This window comes from Mandrillus leucophaeus, unplaced genomic scaffold, assembly GCF_000951045.1.
Source record: "Mandrillus leucophaeus isolate KB7577 unplaced genomic scaffold, Mleu.le_1.0 Scaffold524, whole genome shotgun sequence".
NCBI lineage: Eukaryota > Metazoa > Chordata > Mammalia > Primates > Cercopithecidae > Mandrillus > Mandrillus leucophaeus.
This window is the reverse complement of record NW_012105631.1, coordinates 1,437,245-1,461,069: the sequence shown is the minus strand read 5'-3', so window position 1 is coordinate 1,461,069 and position 23,825 is coordinate 1,437,245. Positions and strand designations below refer to the sequence as shown.

General features: G+C 38.2%; 1 protein-coding gene across 1 annotated transcript in view; it reads right to left on the bottom strand.

Annotated features, from left to right (window-relative positions):
- SYNE1 (spectrin repeat containing, nuclear envelope 1) overlaps positions 1-23,825 on the bottom strand; it is a 570,706-nt gene that overhangs the window by 113,131 nt on the left and 433,750 nt on the right. The window contains exons 105-116 of the mRNA XM_011996807.1: positions 20,758-20,877; positions 18,468-18,668; positions 15,320-15,493; positions 12,340-12,471; positions 11,624-11,820; positions 10,155-10,287; positions 9,269-9,451; positions 7,584-7,733; positions 6,865-7,041; positions 6,022-6,177; positions 1,191-1,346; positions 23-193 (exon numbers count right to left, since the gene is read on the bottom strand). Of these exons, the coding sequence (XP_011852197.1) occupies positions 23-193; positions 1,191-1,346; positions 6,022-6,177; positions 6,865-7,041; positions 7,584-7,733; positions 9,269-9,451; positions 10,155-10,287; positions 11,624-11,820; positions 12,340-12,471; positions 15,320-15,493; positions 18,468-18,668; positions 20,758-20,877 (1,950 nt within the window). The remainder of the gene's footprint in view (positions 1-22; positions 194-1,190; positions 1,347-6,021; positions 6,178-6,864; positions 7,042-7,583; positions 7,734-9,268; positions 9,452-10,154; positions 10,288-11,623; positions 11,821-12,339; positions 12,472-15,319; positions 15,494-18,467; positions 18,669-20,757; positions 20,878-23,825) is intronic.

Below are 23,825 nucleotides of genomic sequence, written 5' to 3'. Positions count from 1 at the left end.
GTGTATTAAATTAATTCCTTACCTGAAGATTGTCCACCTGAACTTGCACAGCTTCTAAGGAGCCAGTCAGCAGACGGAATCGGGAAAGAGAGTATCTGGCCTCCATGAGGTAACTGTTTATCTTGTCAAAGGCCACTTTGTGATTACTCCATTGGTCAAGCACTGATTTCAACAGTATCTTTAACTGTCCAACCTTTTGAAAAAGACAAACATTGCTTATTGCTTATATTTCATAATATCTGAAATGATGGAATATATATTCAATTGATGGGAAAATATTAACATCTAAGAACTTCATCAGGGTTTCAGGTATCATAAACAAACAAAACTAAAAAGAAAAATATTTAAAAGGTAAAATGTATCAACTTTGAAATTTATGCCTTTCACACTTTTAAACACTCAGTTCTAAGTGGAAATGCTTAAAAGGGTAACATATATATATACACACACACACACACATATGTGTATATATATATTTTTTAAGTCATAAGAGGTTGATACTTTTAATAAAACAGTTTAAGAATTGTATTAAATAAGTATTTCAAATGCATTAACTCATTTAATCCTCACAACATCTTATGAGATAGGTATAATCATTATCCCCATTTTATAGATGAGGACACTGAGACACTAAGAGGTAATGAAAATTACCCAAGATTACACTGTTAGAATGTGAGAGATTTCAATTTCACTCCAGGTAGTCAGGTCCCAGAAAGTGAAATATATCTATAGCTACATCACTACCTATATCTATCTCACATGTGTGCGTGCACACACACACACTCAGATAAATATCTTAAGACAAAACATCTAAGATATTCCTTCCTTATACTTATTTATCTCTGTCAGAAAAGTGTTTAGTTTGGTCTGTATCACTTAGATACAGATATCCATTTTGTATATCCTTTCCTAGGTTGGAGACAGATGTTTGAGAATGATCTATCGCCATAGGAATGGATGAGATCATTAAAAGAGTAATGTTTAAAATAAAGGCTTATTCTAGAAAACACCAGAAACTAGACTTTAAAAAAAAAAAAAAAAAAAGAGGATAACGAAGCGGACTTAAAAGTACAAAGAGATAATGTATAGATTCGATTATTTCCTCCATTACTTTAGGAAAAACAAAACCCCGGGTTTGGACAGAGCTGGCAAACACTGTCCTGGAGCTGGCTTTCGGCAAGCAATATTACCATGTGATCTAAATTCGCCCAGGTTTGGCCGAGCTCTTGCAGTGTGCTCACGACAATGCCAGAGACGTCTTCTTTCTTGTTCTGAATCAAAGCAAGTCCATTCTGCTCAATTTTCTCTACTTCTTTTTCTTTTGCTTTAATCAAATCTTCCAGATCCTGGAAGATTTAAAAAATAGTCACTTTAAATTGTTCTATTATGGAACTCTAGGGTGCACTGAAATTGAGCCATTACAGTTTCATGTCCTAAAAACCTTTTACTAATCCAAAAAGCTTATCTCTTTCAGAAGAGGCACTCCACAGAAGTACTTCTTCCTACACTCAAATGCAAGAAAAGTCATCTTTTTACACATGGCAAATCAGCATAACTTTAAAAAAGTAAAATTTGATAATCTACCAGATAAGGAAATGGTACTATGTAATTTTCTCAAGAGCCTGTGAGGAAAGAAATACATGTCAGAAACTGTAATGTTATTTATATTATTAAGTTCATATATGTTGGTATTCAAAAAGTTACGCTGCCTACCCCATAGGAAGAAATGTGATCGAATGTGGTATTCTGGGTCCTAGTATCTGAGATTTAGTCACATTTCTACTACTATAAAGCTGTGTCACTTTGGGTAGGTAAGAAATTTCTACTGGGTCTCAGTTTCTTCAGATGGGAAATCAGAAGACTGATTTCAGATGGGAAAAGATAATCTGTATGATCCTCTCTCTCTAAAATACCCTGAATTCTACATGATTCTGAAAGATTTCAGGCTTCTTTGATGAATCAAATCCTCATTTTCTTTGGAATATGCATTCATAATTGTCAGTAAAAAATGTTCAAGAACGAAAAGCAAAATGAAGAAAAGATCTGGAGCTCACACTGAACCTGTATCATAACCCTAATTTCTATTTTAATGCCATCCGAAAATTTGAGAAGCTCAGTGAAGCAGGCTGAGACTGCTATCAACATTTTATAAATAAATACATTGAAGATCGAGTCATCTGACCTGTCTTGGGTAAAAGAGCTGGTGAGGGCTGGAGTGGGGATTAGAACTCAGTCTTTGGAGCCTATGGACTCCCAGCCTGACATCAGAAGGGAGTCGGCTGAACCTCGAACTGTGGAGGGAATATAAATCCCATGTTGGTGTGGCATGAAAAGTCAGGCATTAAGGCATGGTTACAGTCCCATATTCAGAAGTATACCCTCAGAACTAAAAATAGATTTGTAGTTCTTGGAGATTAGAATGGAGAAAATCCCCAAATACTGTAACTTTGGATAACACCTCAATTGTATAAAAAATATTTTTTATACCCCTTCATGATCCATACATGGGTAATAAGATTGAAATTGGGTAGTGCTGCTGCTAAGGTGTTAATGAGGAGTCCAGTCTCTGTTATATTAGTTTCAAATGTCATGTCTCTTTAAAAATAATTTTTGCTTCTTTTATTTCTGTTTCTATTGTGGTTCAACTTGTTAATCTCTCTCTACCTCATTTTAAAAATAGAAATAATAAGACATTTTCTGCTTACTCCAAAGGGATAAAATTAGATAAATATATACAAAATATATTTTAAGCTGTCAAAAAGTAGCTAAATGTAAGATATTATTATGTTTAGCCATTTGGCAATGTGCCATGCTTCAGTGCGAATTTATTTATTTTTCTCTATTGAGTTATCATGAAGCTATTTTTGTTTTGGTTAATTAGTTAGAAACTCATGCATTTGGCAGCTTAAAGTGATCATTTTTGTTTTTCATATTGTTCTCTTATTTCCACTCTATAATTTTGTCACTATTTTGACAGCTTTGATAATTACCAGAGAATAAACATAGTGATTACTGGGGTTACAGGTCCTTCGTGTAGTATAGAAAATATAATTAATTTACTATTTAGAACTTTTCTATTTCTGTTAAGAGATTAAAAGACCAGAAACAATCCTTCCAATATATCTTTAATATGATTCTAAAATTCAACCATTAGAAATTGAGTTTCTATGGAAACCATAGAAATTGAGTTTCTAATTCAATTCTATGATGTTAACTTTTTCTCAGTGAGGAATATTAAATGAATGTTCCATTGCTTAGAAACTATTTCTAAAATGCCCTGCACATGTATGTTGGTATAAGAGCAAAGCCCACAAGGGAAACAGGGCTGAAATATATATTACGTAAAAAATAAAGGTGTGTTTCCCTTGCTTTCATTAATAATTAAAAGATGACTCTGTTTTTGATCAAAAAGGGGAAAAGCCAAACCTACCATTTTTAAAAGCAATAAAACATTCTTAAGTTGGGTTAATTCATAAATATCAGTTTTATGTTGGTTTAAATTAATAAATCACCTATTAAAGACTGGGAAAATATTCAAGATTTTTAAAACAAAATAAAGCTGGAATCCAGTCACCAATTTAAGTATACTGGCTTGAATTTCACACTTTGGTCCAAAAAACAATTTCTCCAAAATGACAATTCTAACAAGACTTGTAGTATAGCCAAATAGAACCTTCCAGTTAGGCCACTGTGATTTATTTATATGTGATGTCCCAAAATAATTATATGGGCTACTTTCATTCTGTCTAAATGACTTTTCATTTGAAATCATGAATTAGTATCAGTACAAAGTTCTTTAAACCACACTTTAAGCTTTTCCTCCTGACACTGTCTGACCTGACTCTCTGAAAGACTAAAACGTAGGTCCTACACTTGGTAAAACATGGTCAAGGGGCTGCTATATTTTCCAGATGGTAAGGTGTCTCCCTGTTAAATAGAAGACATGAACAGGAAAAGAAACAAAATGGAAAATGGCAGAAAAAGCAATGTTAAAGAGAAGAAAAAAATACTTAGAAAGAGAAAAAGAAAAGTATGGAAGAAAAGAATTGGAAAAAAAAAGAAAATGCAAATGATATTAATGTGGTATTTCAGTCTTTCAACAGTAAAGTTTATCACAACCATGCAACCAGAAGGCACTCACTTTGCTAATTCTAATACGCAGAATTACCTTTTAAAATCAACGGATATATTTTAACTTAAGAACTCAACGAAATTTATGACATTTTGTCCTCACAAGTAAAGAGCTGAAATTCTGGATTACTTATAGATTTTAGATTTTATGGCCTAAATCAGAAATACCACTGGCCTCTGGAAAATCGGAAATGCAATGAGACTAGCTGATGCATGTTCTTCATCTTCAATCTTTAAGCACCCATGTTCTGACACGAGGCTTTTTATAATTAAATAAAAAACTATTATTATTTCAAGGTATTTCTTTACATGATGTTTTTCTTTATCAATTTTATGCATTCTCAAAATTGTAATCCATTAGCTGGGGAGCCAGCACTTCTCTTCCTTTTCAGAATTGAGAAGCTTTGATGAAGTGCTTAAATATACCTCTCTGTATATGTGTCCCAAATAGAAAACATGATGATTGGAAGAGAGATCATTACCAAAGTTCTTTCTTTTTGAAACCCAGAATAGAAAAACAAGACTTGCAGAGAGAAGCTTTTCTGTAGAATTACTTCACTGTTGAGTTTTCAATTGTTTTTAGGAAACACTATAAGAGAACAGTCATAATCTGTAACATTATATGAACTCATGAATTATTTTCAAAAATCTTATTACAGCATTAACTGCAATAGCTCACTTTTCTTTTGGGTACACAAGAAGACCTGTGTGTCCCTGAGTCACTGGAAAACATTTGGAATGTTACTGCTTCACCTGAGCTTTCAATCCTCATTCCTCAGAGTAGAACAAGCATACTCTGTGTACTTCCCCATGTGACAAAAGAGGAAGTAACATGGATACTTTCTATTAATTAATAATAGGATATTAATAATAATAATAATTAATAGTTAGTAGGAAGTCTGCTGTGAAGTGCTTGCTCAGAGGAGGTGAACAGGAATCCAACCAAGCCTCTAGTGCTAACTTCCATTTATAGGACATACAGAGGAGAGAAGAAAAAATTAAACAACATCTTAAGGACATTCATAGGCCAATCCTGAACACGGCACCCATTGACAGTTTCTGTGACAGGTTATGGTCTTAAAAAAATATTCAAAAGATTTAAGAGATCTAACAAGCAAATGTAGCTACGGATATTGTCTGCATCCTTATTTTGAATAAGTTAATGTGAAAAAGACATTTTAAAGACAACTGAGGAAATATGACTATGAGTTGAACATAAAATAATATTAGGAATTATTAAACTTTTGATGGTGATAATAATATGGATGCATTAAGAAAAAGTATTTTTCAAAGATATATATTGTAGTATGTAAGAATAAAGTGACATGACGTCTGGTATTTACTAGGAAATCTATTTTAGAAAAAGAAATAATTTATGCAATTTTTTTTTTTTTTTTTTTTGGAAACAGGGTCTTGCTTTGTTACCCAGGCTGAAGTGCAATGGTGTAAACACGGCTTACTGCAGCCTTGATCTCCTGAATTCAAGCAATCCTCCCACCTCAGCCTGCTGAGTAGCTGGGACTAGAGGTGTAGCACCACCATGTCTGGCTGATTTTTGTAGCTTTTTGTAGAGAGAGGGTTTCACCATGTCGCCCAGGTTGCAAATCTTGATAATCATTAAATGTGATGCTCGGTATATAGGGGTCACAGCATTTCTCTCTACTTATGAGTGTGTTTGAAAATTTTCATAATTTCAAATTTTTAAAAACAAGTGAAAAACTAATGTATTTTTTTATTTTAAAAAACCTATAAACTCACATAATCAGCAAAATTTGTTACTAAATGCAACTTTTAAAAAATATTTAACTTGCAACTCTCAAGGCCTACAAACACATTAGCATATGCCATGAAATTGTGAGATGGTTCATGTTAGCCATCTGGACAAGTTACCTGACAGTCTTTCAGCGCATTTTGAACAGAAGCCTGATCTCCAATTCGATGCTGTTGTTTTAGTCGCTTTTCCTGAGTTTCAAACCATGTTTTCAGACATTGTACATTATTTTCATATTCTGACCAAGATTCCAATAACCCTTCCAACAGCTGGATCTGAACAAACACAATAAAATGAAATTTGCAACTTTATTTTAATAAAATCAAATCATTGGCAGGCTAATTATTCTAGCCAGCATTTTCTCCACATTAAGAATTCTTAAAATACAGTTCATTGTGTACATGATTTTAAACAGGGGTGTCTAATCTTTTGGCTTCCCTGGGCGATACTGGAAGAAGAATTGTCTTGCGCCACACATAAAATAAACGAACACTAACAATAGCCAATGATCCAAAAAAAAAAAAAAATTGCAAAAGAAATCTCATAATGTTTTAAGAAAGTTTACGAATTTGTGTTGGGCTGCATTCAAAACCGTCGTGGGCCGCGTGCAACCCGTGGGCTGGACAAGCTTGATTTAATAAATGAATTTCATAAAGTATGAATCAATGACTATTATTGGGAAACAATAAAGGACTAAAGTCAACTTGAACCAAAGGCAAAATAAATCAAGAGGCATCTTTAGAAAACTGAAACATCATGAAATATACAAAGAGCACAGAGTGTATAAAAGAAAATCATCAACAGGTTAAAGAAAGTTTAGGGTGATTAACCTTCAGCAGTATTATTGGAAGCGTTCTTTGCCCAGTATAGCCACACTACTTGTGAACCCAGTCTTCCTTACAGAGTGTGCCTGTTCTTGGGGTTTTCATGTAAATCTGGACGGTGGCAAGCCAATGGCTTACCTTCTCAGTTACTAGACCTTGCAGAATTTGCCAACTTTTATTCATTGCTCCAAGTTGCTCAGCAAAATCAGTCTTATCACTACGTTTACTTTCCACATCCTGACTGCTGATTTGTAGCACGGACTGGTTCACAAAATCCACCGTCAGCTGTTTACAGTTAATGTCTATCTTAAAACCCTAAAAAAAAAGAGGAGAAAATAAGATTATACAATAAATGTCTCATTATTTTTCCATGAGTTGGAAAGCCTTAAGTAACCTCAATATTAATATTATCACTTCTATAACTCAGCTAAAATGGCTCAATTTGTCTGTATGCACACAACTCATTATTTTTGGAAGCCAAATATATATATTTGTATATGTTTATATGAACATAAACACAGATATACGTGTGTGTGTGTGTGTATATATATTTTTTTTAGGTAGAAGATTTAGAACTAAATTATATAACCTCACTATAAAATATTTATAAATTTATTTTTATAATTTCTGCAATTCTTTAAGAATAACATAAAATTATTCAAAATCATTCCTAGTACCAGATATTTCTTCTTATTTCTGTAACTGATAATGCATTTTTCTTGCTCTTGAATTCCTATCTGGTCAATGTGTAGGAAACATACATTCCAAGACTTGGTTACTATAATTTGAATTTTTTAGTTCTTTCAAATAAAATGGTCTCAACATATGAAAAGTTAAAAACAAAAAATTTTAATTACCTTATATTTCTGAAGGTATTCATGAATTGCCTTGTAACCTATGGAATTTTTAATATTATCTTCATCCTTCTGAATAACATTTTCCATTAGAGAAATCCAACTCATGACTTCAGAAATGGCATGGCGGGAAGGCAGTTTATCCATCTGGAGCTTTCCAAGTCAGGGAGAGAACAAGTCCCAAGTGTTAAAATGGAAACCCCAACTTCTGCTAACTTAAAAACCCTCCAATAATTCTTAAAAATGTACCAAGAGAGATAACATTCCTTAATGACATTTGGAGATCTTACCCCTATTGAAAGCTTGAAGTCAAACATCAGGCAAATGCTGAACAATAATAGTCATTTTATGTTCACCTGACATCCAATACTATAAACATTGTATAAACATTAACTAATTAATCAAAACACCAGAAAGAAGAGAATATTATTCTTATTTTATAACTAGTTTTATGAGCTTAAAAAAACTTAACCATAAAACATTCAACAGATGTATTTTATTAATTATCTTATAAAATCTCTGCATATTGACTCAAGAATGTTAAAAGAAGAAAGAAAAATACCACACTACAAGCTATCATTTTCTAGATTTTTTGGCACTCTTAAATTTATTCCTAAGAGCATAGCCAATTTCCTCAGTCCTTAGCTGATATACAGTACTTACAATTCGAAATCTTACTTAACATATCACGCATTTATGCATATGTGTATTATGATGATTTGGAGGAACAAAAGCAATCATTTAAAATCTTTGTATATCAACTTCTGTGTGGTGCTGAAAGATATAGCAATGAACGTGGGTTGGTTCCTGCCCTCTGGGGGCGCACAGCTGCTGCTTAGGAGAGATTAGGCATGTACATGAAACACAGCTATCCTGCCTGAAACACAGTGATGAGTGTCAAAGACAGATAAAGATAAAATGTTCTGGGATTTCAGGGGAGGTAGGTGTATTTTCAGATAAGAGGAGTATTTACATCTACTGAAAGCCAGTTGCTCTCCTATACATACGATTTTTTTTACAAGTATTATGTTCTAAATCTTCATAACTACCCACTTTATGAGAAAAGTGTATGTAACTGTCCACATTTTATCCAGGAGAAAACAGAGTTTAAACAAAGTCAGACACACATTCCAATACACATACCCACACCCACATACATACAAGAAAGAAACCCTCAGAGGAAATGCCTTCGGGGCAGGGCTTTGTAGCGTAGTTCACTTTTTTAATTTAATTAATTTATTTATTTATTTTGGAGATGAGTCTCGCTGTCACCCAGGCTGGAGTGCAGTGGCGCGATCTCGGCTCACTCCAACATCTGCCTCCCCAGTTCAAACAATTCTGCCTCAGCCTCCCGAGTAGCTGGGACTATAGGCGCACACCGCCACGCCAGGCTAATTTTTTGTATTTTAGTAGAGGCGGGGTTTCACTGTGTTGCCTAGGCTGGTCTCGAACTCCTGAGCTCAGGCAATCCGCCCTCCTCAGCCTCCCAAAGCGCTAGGATTACAGGCATCAGACACTGCACCCGGCCTGAGTTCACTCTTAATATTAACACAATGGGAAAGAGGAGGCCGGGTGTCTGGGACAAAGCTGATTCAAATTTGTGAGCAAAAGCAAAAAAAGAATATATTTTTCCATGTCAAATAGCTTAAGTCAGTTATTTCCCACGAAAGCAATCCTTCTTTCTGTACCTGGTGGAGCTTCTCCTGGACGGCTGGGATATTGGTTAGCAGGTCAGTCCACTGGCTATCAATGTGCGACAGCTCAGAGCGCAGCGTGGCTGTGTCCACCTTTTTCAGTCGAAGGAGCTGATTTCCAGTACTCAGAACAGATGATTTCAGGGAAGATTTGGCATCCACTTCTTTAGAAAACTCCTGAAACAAGTAGCGATGTTCAAATTAGGGTTAAGTAGCCAGACCATTCATTAAAAGGAAAGCTATCAATTTAGTGCATGAAACAATTTCCTTTACATCCTGGAGGGGATTATACCGAACACTCAAAGAAAATGACACCAGTACACCCTTGCCCTCGAATGAAAGCAAACTACGAAGCCCCTACTTGAAAACTACTCTGAAGAGGCAATGTTGAGTCATGGAACCCTATTATTTTGCATAATTATGGAACACACATAGTTAACATTAATATATTCTCTATAGCTTAGTTTTTAAAGTATATTCACTGATGGTTGACTTCCTTCCTTCCTTTTTTTTTTTCTTTTTAGATGGAGTCGCTCGCTCTGTTGCCCAGGCTGGAATGCAGTGGCGCAATCTCAGCTCGCTGCAACCTCCACCTCCTAGGTTCAAGCGATTCTCCTGCCTCAGCCTCCTGAGTAGCTGGGATTACAGGCACACACCACCACGCCCAGCAAATATTTGTATTTTTCGTAGAGACGGGGTTTCATCATGTTGGTCAGGCTGGTCGAGAAGTCCTGACCTCATGATCTGCCCGCCTTGGCCTCCCAAAGTGCTGGGATTACAGGCGTGAGCTACCACGCCTGGCCTGACTACTTTTCTACTGGTGCATGGGTCAGGCCTAACTTACAAGCCTGAATCAAATGCCTTAGATTCTTAGACTTACCAGGAAAGCATTTAGATGATCCCGGACCATTTCCAGCTCTTGTGGGACTGTCACAGATTGCTGAGTCCAAAATTCTAGCCTGTCTTTTGCAGACTGTAACCAGTGAATTAGATCTGCAGATTCACTTTGATATCTGTAAGTACATTATGGAGTCTATTAAGTAAACATTTCATCCCTATCTTCTGCTCACCTACATTACTCACCAATGCCAACAGTTTTAAAATAAGAGGTCTGAAGATTTAGAAGAAAAATGCATGAGGTTGGCACTCTGAAATTTTCTTAATATTGATACCTTTATCAAGCCTGTCTGTCTGGGTTTCCGCTTGCCTGTCTTTCAGCTGGGTATAAAAATATCTTTCCCTACTCCTTCACATTGATGCTACTTAGAAAATATCAGATGATGGTTACAAAAGGTCCTTTGAAATAAAGGCAGCTTAGACACAGACTATGTCATTGTGTAAAAATCAATCCTCCACCCTGCTGAATGTTTCCCATTGCCCTTGAGAAGCTTCCACTTCTCAATCCACGTTTTCTCTTTCTCTCCTCTCAGGCTTTACTGTGATTTCTCAGACACAGTCATTAGGCAAGGGAGGGTGAAACTCAAAGGCAAGGTGCCTTATGCACCTGCCTCCCTGCTCACTTTTTAGAAAAGTAAAAGTACTAATAAAGTAATTGATCACAAATTTGTTTATATGTTTATATACAAGAATCCAAGTGAGGACTTTCTACTTACCTTTTTTTTTTTTTTTTTGAAACAGAGTTTCCCTCTTGTTGCCCAGGCTGGAGTGCAATGGCACGATCTTGGCTCACTGCAACCTCCCCTTCCCAGGTTCAAGCAATTCTCCTGTCTCAGCCTCCCAAGTAACTGCGATTATAGGCATGCGCCACCACGCCTGGCTAATTTTGTATTTTTAGTAGAGATGGGGTTTCTCCATGTTGGTCAGGCTGATCTCGAATTCCCGACCTCAGGGGATCTGCCCGCCTCAGTCTCCCAACATGCTGGGATTACAGGTGTGAGCCACTGCGCCCGGCCTCTGCTTATCTTTATTTTCCAAACTATACAATAAGTTCCTAGAGGAGCCATGTCACTTTCAAGTGAATATCTACTTGCCTAATTTATTTTTGAGACAGACTCTCATTCTATTGCCCAGGCTGGAGTACAGTAGCATGATCGTGACTCACTGAAGCCTCGACCTCCCAGGCTGAAGCAATCCTCCCCCTTCAGCCTCTCCAATAGCAGGGACCATAGGCATGTGCTACCATACCTAGTCCTTTTTTATTTTTTGCAGAGATTGGGGTTTTACTATGTTGCTTAGGCTGGTCTTGAACAGCTGGCCTCAAGCAATCCTCCTGCATTAGCCTCCACAAGTAGTGAGATTATAGGTTTCAGCCATCATCCCCCATCCCCACTAGCCTTATTAATACAATGTAGCACTCATCTGAAAATATACAAAACAGTCATGTATTACCTGGTCCAGTGTTTCAATATTGTTTCCAGTCTGTGAAGTTCCTTAGACACTTTGTTGGTGTTACTTAGCCAGCGCTCTCCAAGTTGATTTAGTTGACTTTCTAGATCTGAGCAGCTGATGGATATCAGAAGTCGTTTGCCATCATCTAATACTTGATATAATTTGGGCTGGTATTCATTAAGGCTAGATTTTAAATGCTAAAATCATTGAAATTATTAGGTTACAAGTTTGGATATGCAATTTTTGTCTTTAAGAATTATAATTTCTCCAGTACCTACAATGTTCCCATTACCTGTTATTGGAACTTAAAGTATACTCACTCAAGTAACACTGAAAACTTCAAGATGTTTCATCTATATTTAAGTATAGATGGTCTCCTTTTGTTTATTATTATTATTATTATTTTGGTAGTGACTTTAGGTGGATTTAAAACTTTCAAATTATTGTTATTATTTCAAGAATTGTGTGGCATCAGCATAAATTAATGCTTGGTGGAGGCTGAATTTTCAAAAAGAGCTCTCATTAAAAAAAAAAGAAAACAGAAAGACTTTTAATAATGTCCAACTATAAATAACAGAAACATTATCTCCTTTCAATGCCAATAACTTGAAAGAAAAGTAAAAGTACTAATAAAGTAATTGATCACAAATTTGTTTACATTCTGTTAAAACTATTGGTAAGGTTCTAAAGGCAATGTGGCGGCTTGTAACACCAACCTGGTAGAGTGTTATGCGGTCAATAAGCCTGTCCTCATTCTCCTCCACCAGACCCACGCTTGGGATGCTGTTTTCCACCACCTCCAGCTGTCTGCTAAGCTCCTGCTGGTCCTCATCCAGATGCGACCACGTCTAGAAACACAACATTTGTCTGTGAGCTAAAAAAAACGCTCATTAGGGAAAGATATTCTTCCTTGTGTGCAAAATACGTGCTTGACAGATTCTCCTTAAAGTTACATCAGAGATGTTTGCATTGGGGCTTGCTTTGGGAAGCAAAAGATGGCTTTAAGGCAAGTAATCAAATGGTGACGCTTGAAAGCATTGTGAATGGGCTCTGGAATCTGCCACTAAGCCCCTTTATGGTTGTGAGTAAGATACTAAACTCTGTACCTCTTTTCCATATATTACAACGGGGATAATAATAGCTGTCTTCTCCATCATGAGGATTAAATGGAATAATGTGTGCAGTGTACCTTCTATCGGGTATGCACATTTTTTTTTTTTTTTTTGAGACAGAGTCTAACTCTGTCGCCCAGGCTGGAGTGCACTGGCACGATCTCGGCTCACTGCAAGATCTGCCTCCCAGGTTCACGCTGTTCTCCTGCCTCAGCCTCCCGAGTAGCTGGGACTACCGGTACCTGCCACCACACCCGGCTAGTTTTTTGTATTTTTTAGTAGAGACGGGGTTTCACCGTGTTAACCAGGATGGTCTCGATCTCCTGACCTTGTGATCCGCCTGCCTTGGCCTCCGAAAGTGCTGAGGTTACAGGCATGAGCCACCACGCCCGGCCTTTTTTTTTTTTTTTTTTTTTTTTTCAGATAGGCTCTCACTCTGTTACCCAGACTGGAGTACAGTGGCACAATCATGGATCACTGCAGACTCGAACTCCTGGGCTCAAGGGATCCTCCTGCTTCATCCTCCCAAGTAGCTGGGACCACAGGTGCATTCCACCACATCAGGCTAATTAAAAAAAAATTTTCTGTAGAGACGGGGGTCTCACTACGTTGTCCAGGCTGGTGTCAAACTCCTGGCATCAAGAGATCCTCCTGTTTCAGCCTCCCAAAGTGCTGGGATTACAGGCATGAGCCACCACATCTAGCCCAGGTATGCATGGCTTTATTCTTTACCACAGTAAGGATTTAAGTCAAAAAGATGGGGATGTTTGCCTTTCATGTAACAAGTAAGCAAAACAATTACATTTGCATGTGAAACAGATATCTCTAAATATGAATATATAGTCTATATATTCTGTTAAGGAAAAATAGCAAATCACTTATTCCTAAGTTCAGACTTTTCTTTTATTTAAAACTGGAAAACACTTTTAAAAAGATGCGTTGAAGTCTTTTCCAATAATTTACACCGTGGGTCAGCAGTTTCTCAGTGTGAGTATGCTCACTTTACTCTGCAGTAAATGCCTTTCAATGCCTAGGAATCTAGGAGTAAATACAACAGACACAAACCCAGGCCTTCTAGTGAGGAGAGACAGGTAATCAATAATAAAGAGTAAACCAAAAACAAACAATAAGTTGTATGGTATAATAGAGCTCTTGTGCTGTGGAAGAACAAAACAGAACTGGGTAGGGATGGGAGGGAGTGCCCAGGTGTGTGCCTGGCGGGGCTACAATTTAAATGGTGTCATCAGGTAGGTTTCACGGAGAAACACACATTTCAGGTTGTGAAGTCAGACAGACGAAGGTGTGATCACTGACTCTGCCACCAATGAACACGTGTCTTGGCAAGCCATTGCTCCCAGACTCGTTGCTGAAACAGGGATTCAAAATACCACCTCAAAGGGTTATGATAAGGATGAGATGGATTCATGTAAGTGTAAGAAGTCTTGCCAGGGGCCAGACATGTCAATAAAGCATAACTATTATTACAGAAATTTTGAACGTTAAAGGTAGATGTCTCTCCAAAATACAGGGAATTCCACATTAGGGAATTCTACATCTGGGATTTTGGGGGTTAGCTAGCTATGAAAATGTTGGCCCAGGGAAAAACTCATTTGGAAAAAAATGCAAATAGGACCTGCAGACAACCCAGGTAAGAGCAGCAATATTCAGTAATATTGTGGGAGTGGGTGGGGGAGCCAAAAAAGCGGAGAGAGATTATAATCTCTAAAACTTCCAAGGGAAACAGGAAGAATGAGAAAGCAGGAACAGTTCAGGGCAACTGATACAGTTACTGAAAAAAGAAAGGAGGGCACTGTCCCATCAATAACGTCCTACATTTCCACAGGGTTCTACAGCTTGCCAGTAGCCACCACTGAGCACCTATTCTGTTCCAAGAGCAACCACATTTGGGACAGAAAAAAATATTTCTACATTTTTCTTTTTCTTTTTTCTTTTTTTTTTTTTTTTGAGACAGAGTTTTACTCCTGTTGCCCAGGCTGGAGTGCAGTGGCATGATCTCGGCTCACTGCAACCTCCACTTCCCAGTTCAAGCGATTCTCCTGCCTCAGCCTCCGAAGTAGCTGGGATTACAGGTACCTGCCATAACGTCCGGCTAATTTTGTTTGTATTTTTAGTAGAGATGGGGTTTCAACACATTGGTTTGTTTCACCATGTTGGCCAGGCTGGTTTCGAACTTCTGACCTCAAGTGATCCACCCACCTCAGCCTCCCAGAGTGCTGTGATTACAGGTGTGAGCCACTGCACCTGGCCTATTTCTATATTTTTCATATGCTTAAGTAAGCTATCAGTCTGAATATCAAAACCCTAAATATCTTCATGCATAGTCTGAAGTCAGTGTGTATATATCTTACTTCCAACATGGCACAGCAGATAGCCAAATGTAAACAGAAAACACAGGGGGAACGAGCAACACAGAACCATAGGAAAAGTACAGTCCTGAGCCGGAGAGCACAGCTAGCTCTGAGGTTACATGAGGCAAACTGCATGGATCAATGCGTCTTGCATCAAAGGTCCATTTTGCAGCAGGAAGTCTGCAGCACGGAAGACATGACATCAATGGTCTCACCTCTAGAATGTACTCCAGCTCCACACCCCTCTTGTGAGCCCGTTTCAGTACAGCAGAAGCCTGAGCCATCAGCTCTGTATGGAACTGGGTTTCCTTCTGGACTGCAAAGCTGATTATCTTTCTGAAGAGTGTTTCAGTCAAGATCATATGAGATTCCAGGCCCTGAAAGTATTCCTGCAATTTTTCAGGGAGAAAGAAGTCAGCAACTCATTCATGTATTACATTAGAATCAAAATTGGTTTAGGGTCGGGTGCAGTGGCTCACGCCTGTAATCCCAACAGTTGGGGAGGCTGAAGTTGGTGGATTACCTGAGGTCAAGAGCTCGAGACTAGCCTGGCCAACATGGTGGAATCCATCTCTACTAAAAATACAAAAATTAGCCAGGCATGGTGGCATGTGCCTGTAATCCCAGCTACTCAGGAGGCTGAGGCACAAGAATCGCTTGAACCTGGGAGGCCGAGGTTGCAGTGAGTCAAGATCGTGCCACTGCACTCCAGCCTGGGTGGAGAGGAGTTGACACCAACCTAGCCCTGGAGCTGAGTAGACAGCTCTGCATTTCTAGAGGAGAGTGAGGAGTGAGCGAGGAGTCCTTGAGCAGGACAAGGGAGGGCAGAGAGAGCAACTAGGACCAGGTGGACAAACGGACAAAAAGGAAACACAGGGAAAGGTAGAGTTAAGAACGAAGGTGGGCTCTTTTGAAGAGAGGCTCTGAGTTTTCCTTTGCCAAGCTCAGGTTGGAGCTCTGGTTGGAGGCTCTGTCTCAAAACAAACAAGCAAACAAACAAACAAAAAACATTGCTTTAAATGTGAAAGTTGACGGAACTCAGTTAATATATGAGCAATATCCTCTCACTCCCACTGGTCTCCCCCTTGGCCCAGGCACTTGTCGCCGTCTACAGAGAAGGGAGCTCTAGACTTCTAATTGGCCTCTCCACCCTCTCCACTCAAGTGCATCCTATACCTGGCTGTGCTGCACACATAGTGTCCCCAGAACAAGGATCTTCACGTGTGCCAGCTGCAGAGAAAACTCCTCTACCCTCGTAATACCTCGTCCATGCGCAATCTGCCTTCCTTACTTTCCTGGCATGGCCTCTCACCGCCATGTACCTCCATGTGTTTTGGACACATTAGCTCCCGTTCCCCACCTTTGGCCTCTGCTTCTACTCTGTTCTTAAGATGTTCTCACTTGACACTTTCAATGACTTTCCTTCCTCCATGGCTGGGCTTGGGCTCTACTTTCTGAACTTCTAGGATGTTTGGGTGCTCATTCCATGTTGTCAAGCCCAGCTTTACATGCACTGATTGATATTAAAGATTTGCTTTCCTTGTATTATACCTACACATAACAGAACTGTAGGCCTTGCGCCATCCTACAAACGTTTTTGAAATGTTACTCTTTGTGTATAATAGACCCTGGAGGATGGAGATCGACCTTATCCCATTTCCTGTACCCAGTACCATGACAGAATGGAAGAACAGGGAACTGATAATGACAGTTAACATTAATTGTGCGCTTACTGTTTGCTAGGCACTCCATAAATACTTTATCTGACTAATCTCATCCTCCTAACAACTCTATAACTCTATGAGATAGGCAGTTTTGTTTCCAGTTTTACAGATGAGAACACTGAGCCTCACCCCCACCCCCAGTCTACGTAGCTTGCCCAAGGTCACATAGCTAGTCATGGCAGAGCTTGGTGTTCAAACCCAAGGGCAGTGTGGCTTTATCTGTGCTTCTCACCAGGACTGCAGAACTTTCCCTCAGAAAATGGGCTGGTCAGTAGAAGCTAGAATCATTATTTTTAACCAACAATTACCAAATCACAGAGTCCTAAAGTTGGAGGAGACTTTGAAGTTCATCTAGCCCAATGTGCAATGAAAGCTGAGATTCCTTTTATAAGTCCATCTGCCCTGAAAGCCTTGGCTGGACTTCTCATGGCCAGAAGGGCTGTCTGCTCAATGGCAGTTTACTCCTTTTATAGTTCTTTTTCTATTGAGGTTTATTTCCCTGTTATTTATACTCATTGATCCTAGTTTCCCCTCTGGAATAACTCAGAATGATCTTTTATTGCTATGGTCAACAATTTGAGAAACACCAGCTGTGAACTTTAAAGCAACGGTTTCAAAGCCAAATGATAAGGCTTTAATAAATCATGAAGCTTTGGACAAAAACGTCTGGGAAAAAATAGGAAGAACAATTTGAAAAAGACAAAAAAAAAAAAAATCCACCTTTACAAGCCACCAGAGAGCTACACAATGGTAGAAGATTTAACTTCTATAACCCAATGGGATTTTTTTAGTTTCCCTACTGGAAATTCCCATAGTCTAGAAGGCTGGGTTTCTGGACTAGCAAAATTGCTCTTTCCGTAATCATTGCCAATAATGCAAGAGGGGTGTGTGTGTGTGTGTGTGTGTGAGAGATAGGCATTCTTTTACCATGCAGTAGTGTCCAACCTGAGCTTTGTTGTGGCATACAACGATGGAGTGATTTCAGGCCCCCCAAGTTTGATTACATAGTAAACGGCCTTGCTGTTCCCAGGGAGAAAGTCTGAGGTCTACAGCAACTAGAGGAGCATATGTGTAAAGGTCAGAGGATCTAAACGATGCATGTAAAAGACACCGACTCAACCCTGGAACTGAGTAGTCAGCTCTACATTTCTAGAGGAGAGCAAGGAGTGAGTGAGGAGTCCCTGACAAGGACAAGGGAGGGCAGAGAGAGCAACTAAGACCAGGTGGACAAATGGGCGAAAAGGAAACACAGAGAAAGGTGGAGTTAAGAACAAAGCTGGGCTCCTCTGAAGGGAGGCTCTGAGTTTTCCTTTGATTTTAGCTCATCTAGGGAGAAAGCCTGGCTAATAGTAGTGAGGAACTGACCAGTAAAATTACAGGTAAGTTGATCTTCTTTTTAAATTCCCAACATTATAGAAACACATCCCCTGTAATTTCTCTGTGCTACTGAAAGCCAGTTGGTTTGAATATACATTTTGGACCATTTTAAAGAATAACTATAGAAGTAAGAAGTCATAAAATACTGAGAATATTAGGTTTTACTAAATATATATCAGGGTTTGAGAGTATGCTTTCCAATTACAATCTCTCTCTCTCTCTGTTTCTCTCTCTCTCTCTCTTACTCTTTTTTGTTATGTACCTTATGTTTGTCAAGTAGTTGCTGGATTTCCTCTTTGGAAGACACGATGATTTTCTGGTCTCCTGCCATCTTCTCCTGACCAGTTTCTAGCAGGTCAGCTAGATCTTGTAGGGCCCTCTCATACTGACTCTTGAGTGTAAGGTTCTGGTTCAGGCCACTCCTCCGAGAGCCAATGGTCATCATCAGCTCATCATACATGTCCTAAGAGGCAGAGACCACAAGACTCACTCTCAATTCATATTCTGGCAACTCTCTAAAAGCATATGAACTATGAACGTACTAAGCCCAAGACCCAACCAAGAAAACGCCTTCAGGGATGTGCCCTGTGGAAATGCTCTGCTTGTAGGCCATCTGCTTGTCTTTCCTATGAGCCTTACTTTGAAAACACGTTTCACAAAAAAATAACCTTTGGACCTTTATTCTCATGCCTGTGATACATTTGCTGTGACTTTACAGTGTCGTGATAGCTGGTAGTTCAAGTTCTTTCATTAATCTTATTTGGTATTCTTATCTTTCTGTTTTAAATTTTATTTTATTTTTAACTGACAATAAAGCACAATGGAGAAACTGAAAAAAAAACTGAATTGATAAAAATGTAAGTATGAAGTGACTGAGTGAAAAGATAAAATAAATATTCAATAAATAATGTGGAAATAACTCAACTCTTTGAATAAAAATAATGTCTTATTTCATGGCACATATCAAAATGCAATTTAGATTGACTACAAAATAAAAATTTAGTAAGTTAAAATATGAAAGGAAATAAAGATGTGTCTACAAAAAGTAAGCTTAATATTTTAAGATTTTAAAGGACATGAAAAAGTATCTCCTAGAAATGATATATGAGGGAGATTTGACAACTGTTTTCTCAAGGTATTAATTGTTTATGATGAAATGTGGGGTAAAACTGTTGAAAAAGTGTCCACGGGGCTGAGGGACATGTCATAGAAAATGTAATTCCCATTTAATTTCAGAGCAACTAAATATAGTATACTTAACATTTTCCTGCTAAAAAACAATCATATTTGGGACTATCCATCAAACAAAGAGCTAGAGAAATAGGCGAGTTTAATGTGAGCAGAAAGAGTCACAAACTTAAGAAGGCAATATTTTTGCCAAATGTGGTGGGGTAAATAACTATTTAAACTGGAAAGACATTTTAGGAGATGATGACACACCAAACACAAAATTTATTTGAGGCATATGGACCTGATTAACATATCACATTAAGGTTTAGCCTGCCAAAATGGCTCGATCTGGAAAAGTTCAATTTTAATGCCTATTTACGGCAATGACATTTGACTCTTACACCTGATGCTTAAGTGCTGTCGGAAAACTGTCTAAAAAAGTACAAAGTGGGGGTGGTGGGCTTATGACATTATGAAATGTTAGATAAAGGAGAGATACAGTTAAAATAAAAATGTTCTTTTGTTTATAAGGCCTATTTTGTTTTCTCAAAGAAAGAACTCATAAGCCTATCCTGGACTGAGGTTACAAATTCTCAATAGTTCTGCATACAGAGAAAATCTAACATGTGTGTCTGTGTGACCATACATAATTGTACACAATTTCTTCTTGATTGAACATAACTGCATTGCCTAGCTCATACTAAATTTTGCTGGTTTAATATCCGAAGATCCTCTTCCTACCCCAATATCAGATTCTTGCCTAAATGTCAGATCTAGGAAAGGAAATTAACCCAAAGCATTATTCTCTATTCCTGAAAGGATGATAGGAAGTCTGTTTAGATTTCAACTACCTTCCAGTTTAATTTTTGTTGTTGTTGTTGTTCTAGAATGGAAACAATGTCTCCATTCCATTCAAACATATATGAAGGATAAACTATAGTTCTTACCTTAGAAAAAAACACTTTCTAAAAAGTATTACTTTGATTATTTGCTTTTTAAAATAGTATTTGAAGAGATAGTGCAATACAAAGATAGATATCACTTTTTAAAATTTTTCTAGCTAGGATTAAAAATCATTCTATTTTCTACAGTAGAAAATAATATGCCACAACTAAACTATACTGCAATGTTTAACCATGAGAATAATAATAAAGTAATTGTCAGAAAAACATATAAATCTTAGAAGCATGAAAACAACTCACTTCCTTGTACTAAACATGTTAAGCTTCAGAAAATTTTCTAAGAGTTACTTGGCAGAAAGGTTAGGACCTAAGTGGCATGAATTTTATAAAGAAAGCCTAGAAAAATAAAGAAAGTGATTTTTTCTCGACTTCAAGTTCGATGTACCCCTGCAGCTGAATACTACTGGCTGAAGGCTGCACCTGGAGTTTGGAGAGTTCTTGCATGGACGGCTGCTCAATCTGTAACTTGTCACCACGTCTCTTTAATTCAATGATTCCTGCATCCAATTCTTTGAGTCCATCTTCAGCCTGTTGTATTGCCTAGGTAAGATCCATGACATTTTATTAAAACTCCCACGAACAATTTCCCCACGGAAGATGTGATTATTGTGCTTCTTTCTGTGTTCCTCCTCTCCACATAAAACATTCTCAATATATACAAAAGGAATTATTTCAATGAAACAAACAAACCAAAAGCCATGTTTACAGACTATATAGAAAAGAGAAGAAGGCCCATTATTAGTACAGAGCAGTTATCTTACAGATAATGAGGCAGGAGAAAGTCAGGGTAGAGGGCTGGGAGAAGGATGTCTTGCTTAAATAAAAAAGGGAGTTTTTGAAAAGCAACACTTAAAGAAAAAGGAGCATGATTTAGGACATAGTTAATAAAAGGTATTTGCCTGAGGTTTTCTAAGGGACCATGTTCTGCTGCCCTTGAAACGTAGTTGTGAGCATCTTTGGAGAGAGATTCAGTGAGGCAACAAAAAGTATATTACAGCATGGTCAAGGAATCTGTGCTTCTTGTTGTGAAGTGGAAAATCAATCAACAAGTGTTCAAGTGGCAGTTACTGCTAAGCCTTGTCTTCCCAGTGTGAGGTCTGTAGAAGCAGAACAAGATCTCATCCTGTCCTTCACGGAGCTGATGGTCCGGTTAGGAAGCCAGAGTAAACAGAGAAAAATAAAGCAAAGCTGACTATCAGTAAGTACTAAACTCGATAATGCAACTCATCCCCATTAGTGGAGATTAGAGAAGGGAGACACCAGCCCACAACCCCTGGAGCAGGCATTTGGAAAGAGGGCAACAGAGGTTGCCCCTGAAGGAGGACAAAAACAAGACTCCAGATGGCAGATGAAACACATGTGTCCAGTGTCCTCTTTCCTGAAAACCCCCTACAGCCAGAGTGAGTATTTTGTTTGCTTGTTTTTGGCATATTTTTTCCCCATAAATCTAAAAGGACAAGGGAACAGAAAAGAAAACAATGCTAACAATATGTTGGGAGCTAGAAGTCAGAAGAATACATGATAATTGGCTTAGGAAATCTGGGGAAGCTGAATTCTAAACCAGTGGAGGATCTCCACCACCCAATTCAGAGCAACAGAAATCTCCAAAACTCTGGGTGAAGTGAGCTGGGGTGCTAAGTAAGGAGGGTTAGTGAAGAGCTGCTTAAAGGACAGTTAACCCACAGATGCCCCTTCTTATTCCATACTGTCCCTTTTTCTTCCCGTGTAAAAGACTGAAAGTTTGTTTTCTGGAAAAGGTCAAACAGACTGAGGGACACTGGACACAGCTGTGAGCTTGAATGCTGGACTGAAAGCAAGGTATGAAATAACTGGATGCTCCCTGAATGCTGAATGTGGGGCCCCTGAGTCTTCTCTTCCTGGAGCAAGAAGGGCTGCAGCCAGGGCTCTAGTCTCCAGACAGGAGAGGGAAAAGTATCTGAAAACACCAATAAGACATGCCTGACAATTTGACAGAAGGATTCTCTAACAAATAAATGGTCCACAGAGACCATCCTGCAGGAACTCTTGAAATTGTCATGTTCCATCCACACACAGAGTTCCCTTTCAGCTGTTTAGTCCTCCATCCTAAACCTGAATAGATAACAAAAGATTTCAATATGCCTTTCGATGACATGAAAGATGGGGACTAACAGAAGCAAACAAATAAAAGCAAGCTGGAGGAAAACAGATTATACAGGAAAAGTAGAACTTCAAACATTAAAACCATTAATACACCCAGAAAGATATAAACGATAATGTATTCATTTAAAAAAAATCAAAAATACTACAAAAAGGATCATTCAGAGAACCAAAACGAATTCTGGGAAAATTAAATACAAGAGAACAGAAATGCCAAACTCAGTATAAGGGTCTGGAGTTGAAATTGAGGAAGTTTCTCAAAAAGCAGAGCAAAAACACAGAGAAAGGGCTCTTGGTAAGACAATTCAAGGATTGAACCAGAGTATCTGACAAAAAGGAGTTCTCCAGAAAAGAAGGCAGGTAAAATGGAGGAAAGAAACATATTAAATAAATCACTAGAACATTTTCCAGAACAGAGAGATGAGGGTTGCCAAATTCGAAGAGCCCCTTGAGCTCCCAGCCCAGCGGATAAAAATAGATCCTCCCCAAGGCGTGTGATTGTGAAATTTCAGGACACTGGAAACCTTTGGGAATTAGAATGTCTTTAGATTCCTTAAGACAACACTGGGAGCTAGAAAACAATGGACAAAAAGCCTTGAAACTCCAAAAGAATTCATATTCAACAAATGACCCTGAAGGATGACATAAAAATAGCAAAGTGATCAATAAAGTGTGAACATGGTATAAGAACATTTTCAGACATACATCTGGAAAAATACACTTACCATACACTCTTTCTAAGAAAGGACATGCACTAACCAAACAAGGAAGCAATGCAGTAAAGAGAAAGAGTTGGGATTCAGAAGAGAGAAGATCCAACATAGGAAGAAATGAAGGGATTCTCAGGATGGTGGTGAAGGGAGATCCAAGAAGACAACTGTGCACCAGGCTTATGAGGCAAGAGAACTGCTCTGGATTGGAACAGCACGACTCAAGAGATGACTATATTGAGTGAGGTGTGTCTTCCCCATGCCTTCTGCTGTTATTGCCTTTTTAATCTAAGTTGGGTAGGCACGGAATTAGCATGTTCATTAGTTGCGTTCCATTTATTCAAAGAAAAAAAACTAATTGGTTATTTCTTCATCTGTGACATTCAGTTACATTGGTCAAAAATTAGTGAAAATGATTGCTTGTGATCATACATATCTTATAATTCATATTAGAAATCCAAAGCAAGTCAGCACTACATTTGCTCCAGTCTTTTTTGGAATCACACATTATAAGCCAAGGGAAAAAAAAAGGTCCCTTCATGTGGAAGATATGACAGAAAATAAAGAGATTTTTAATGGGGGGAAATGAGAAATCTCTTTAAAAAGCAGATGAAATTATGGTCAAGAAAAATGCACAGC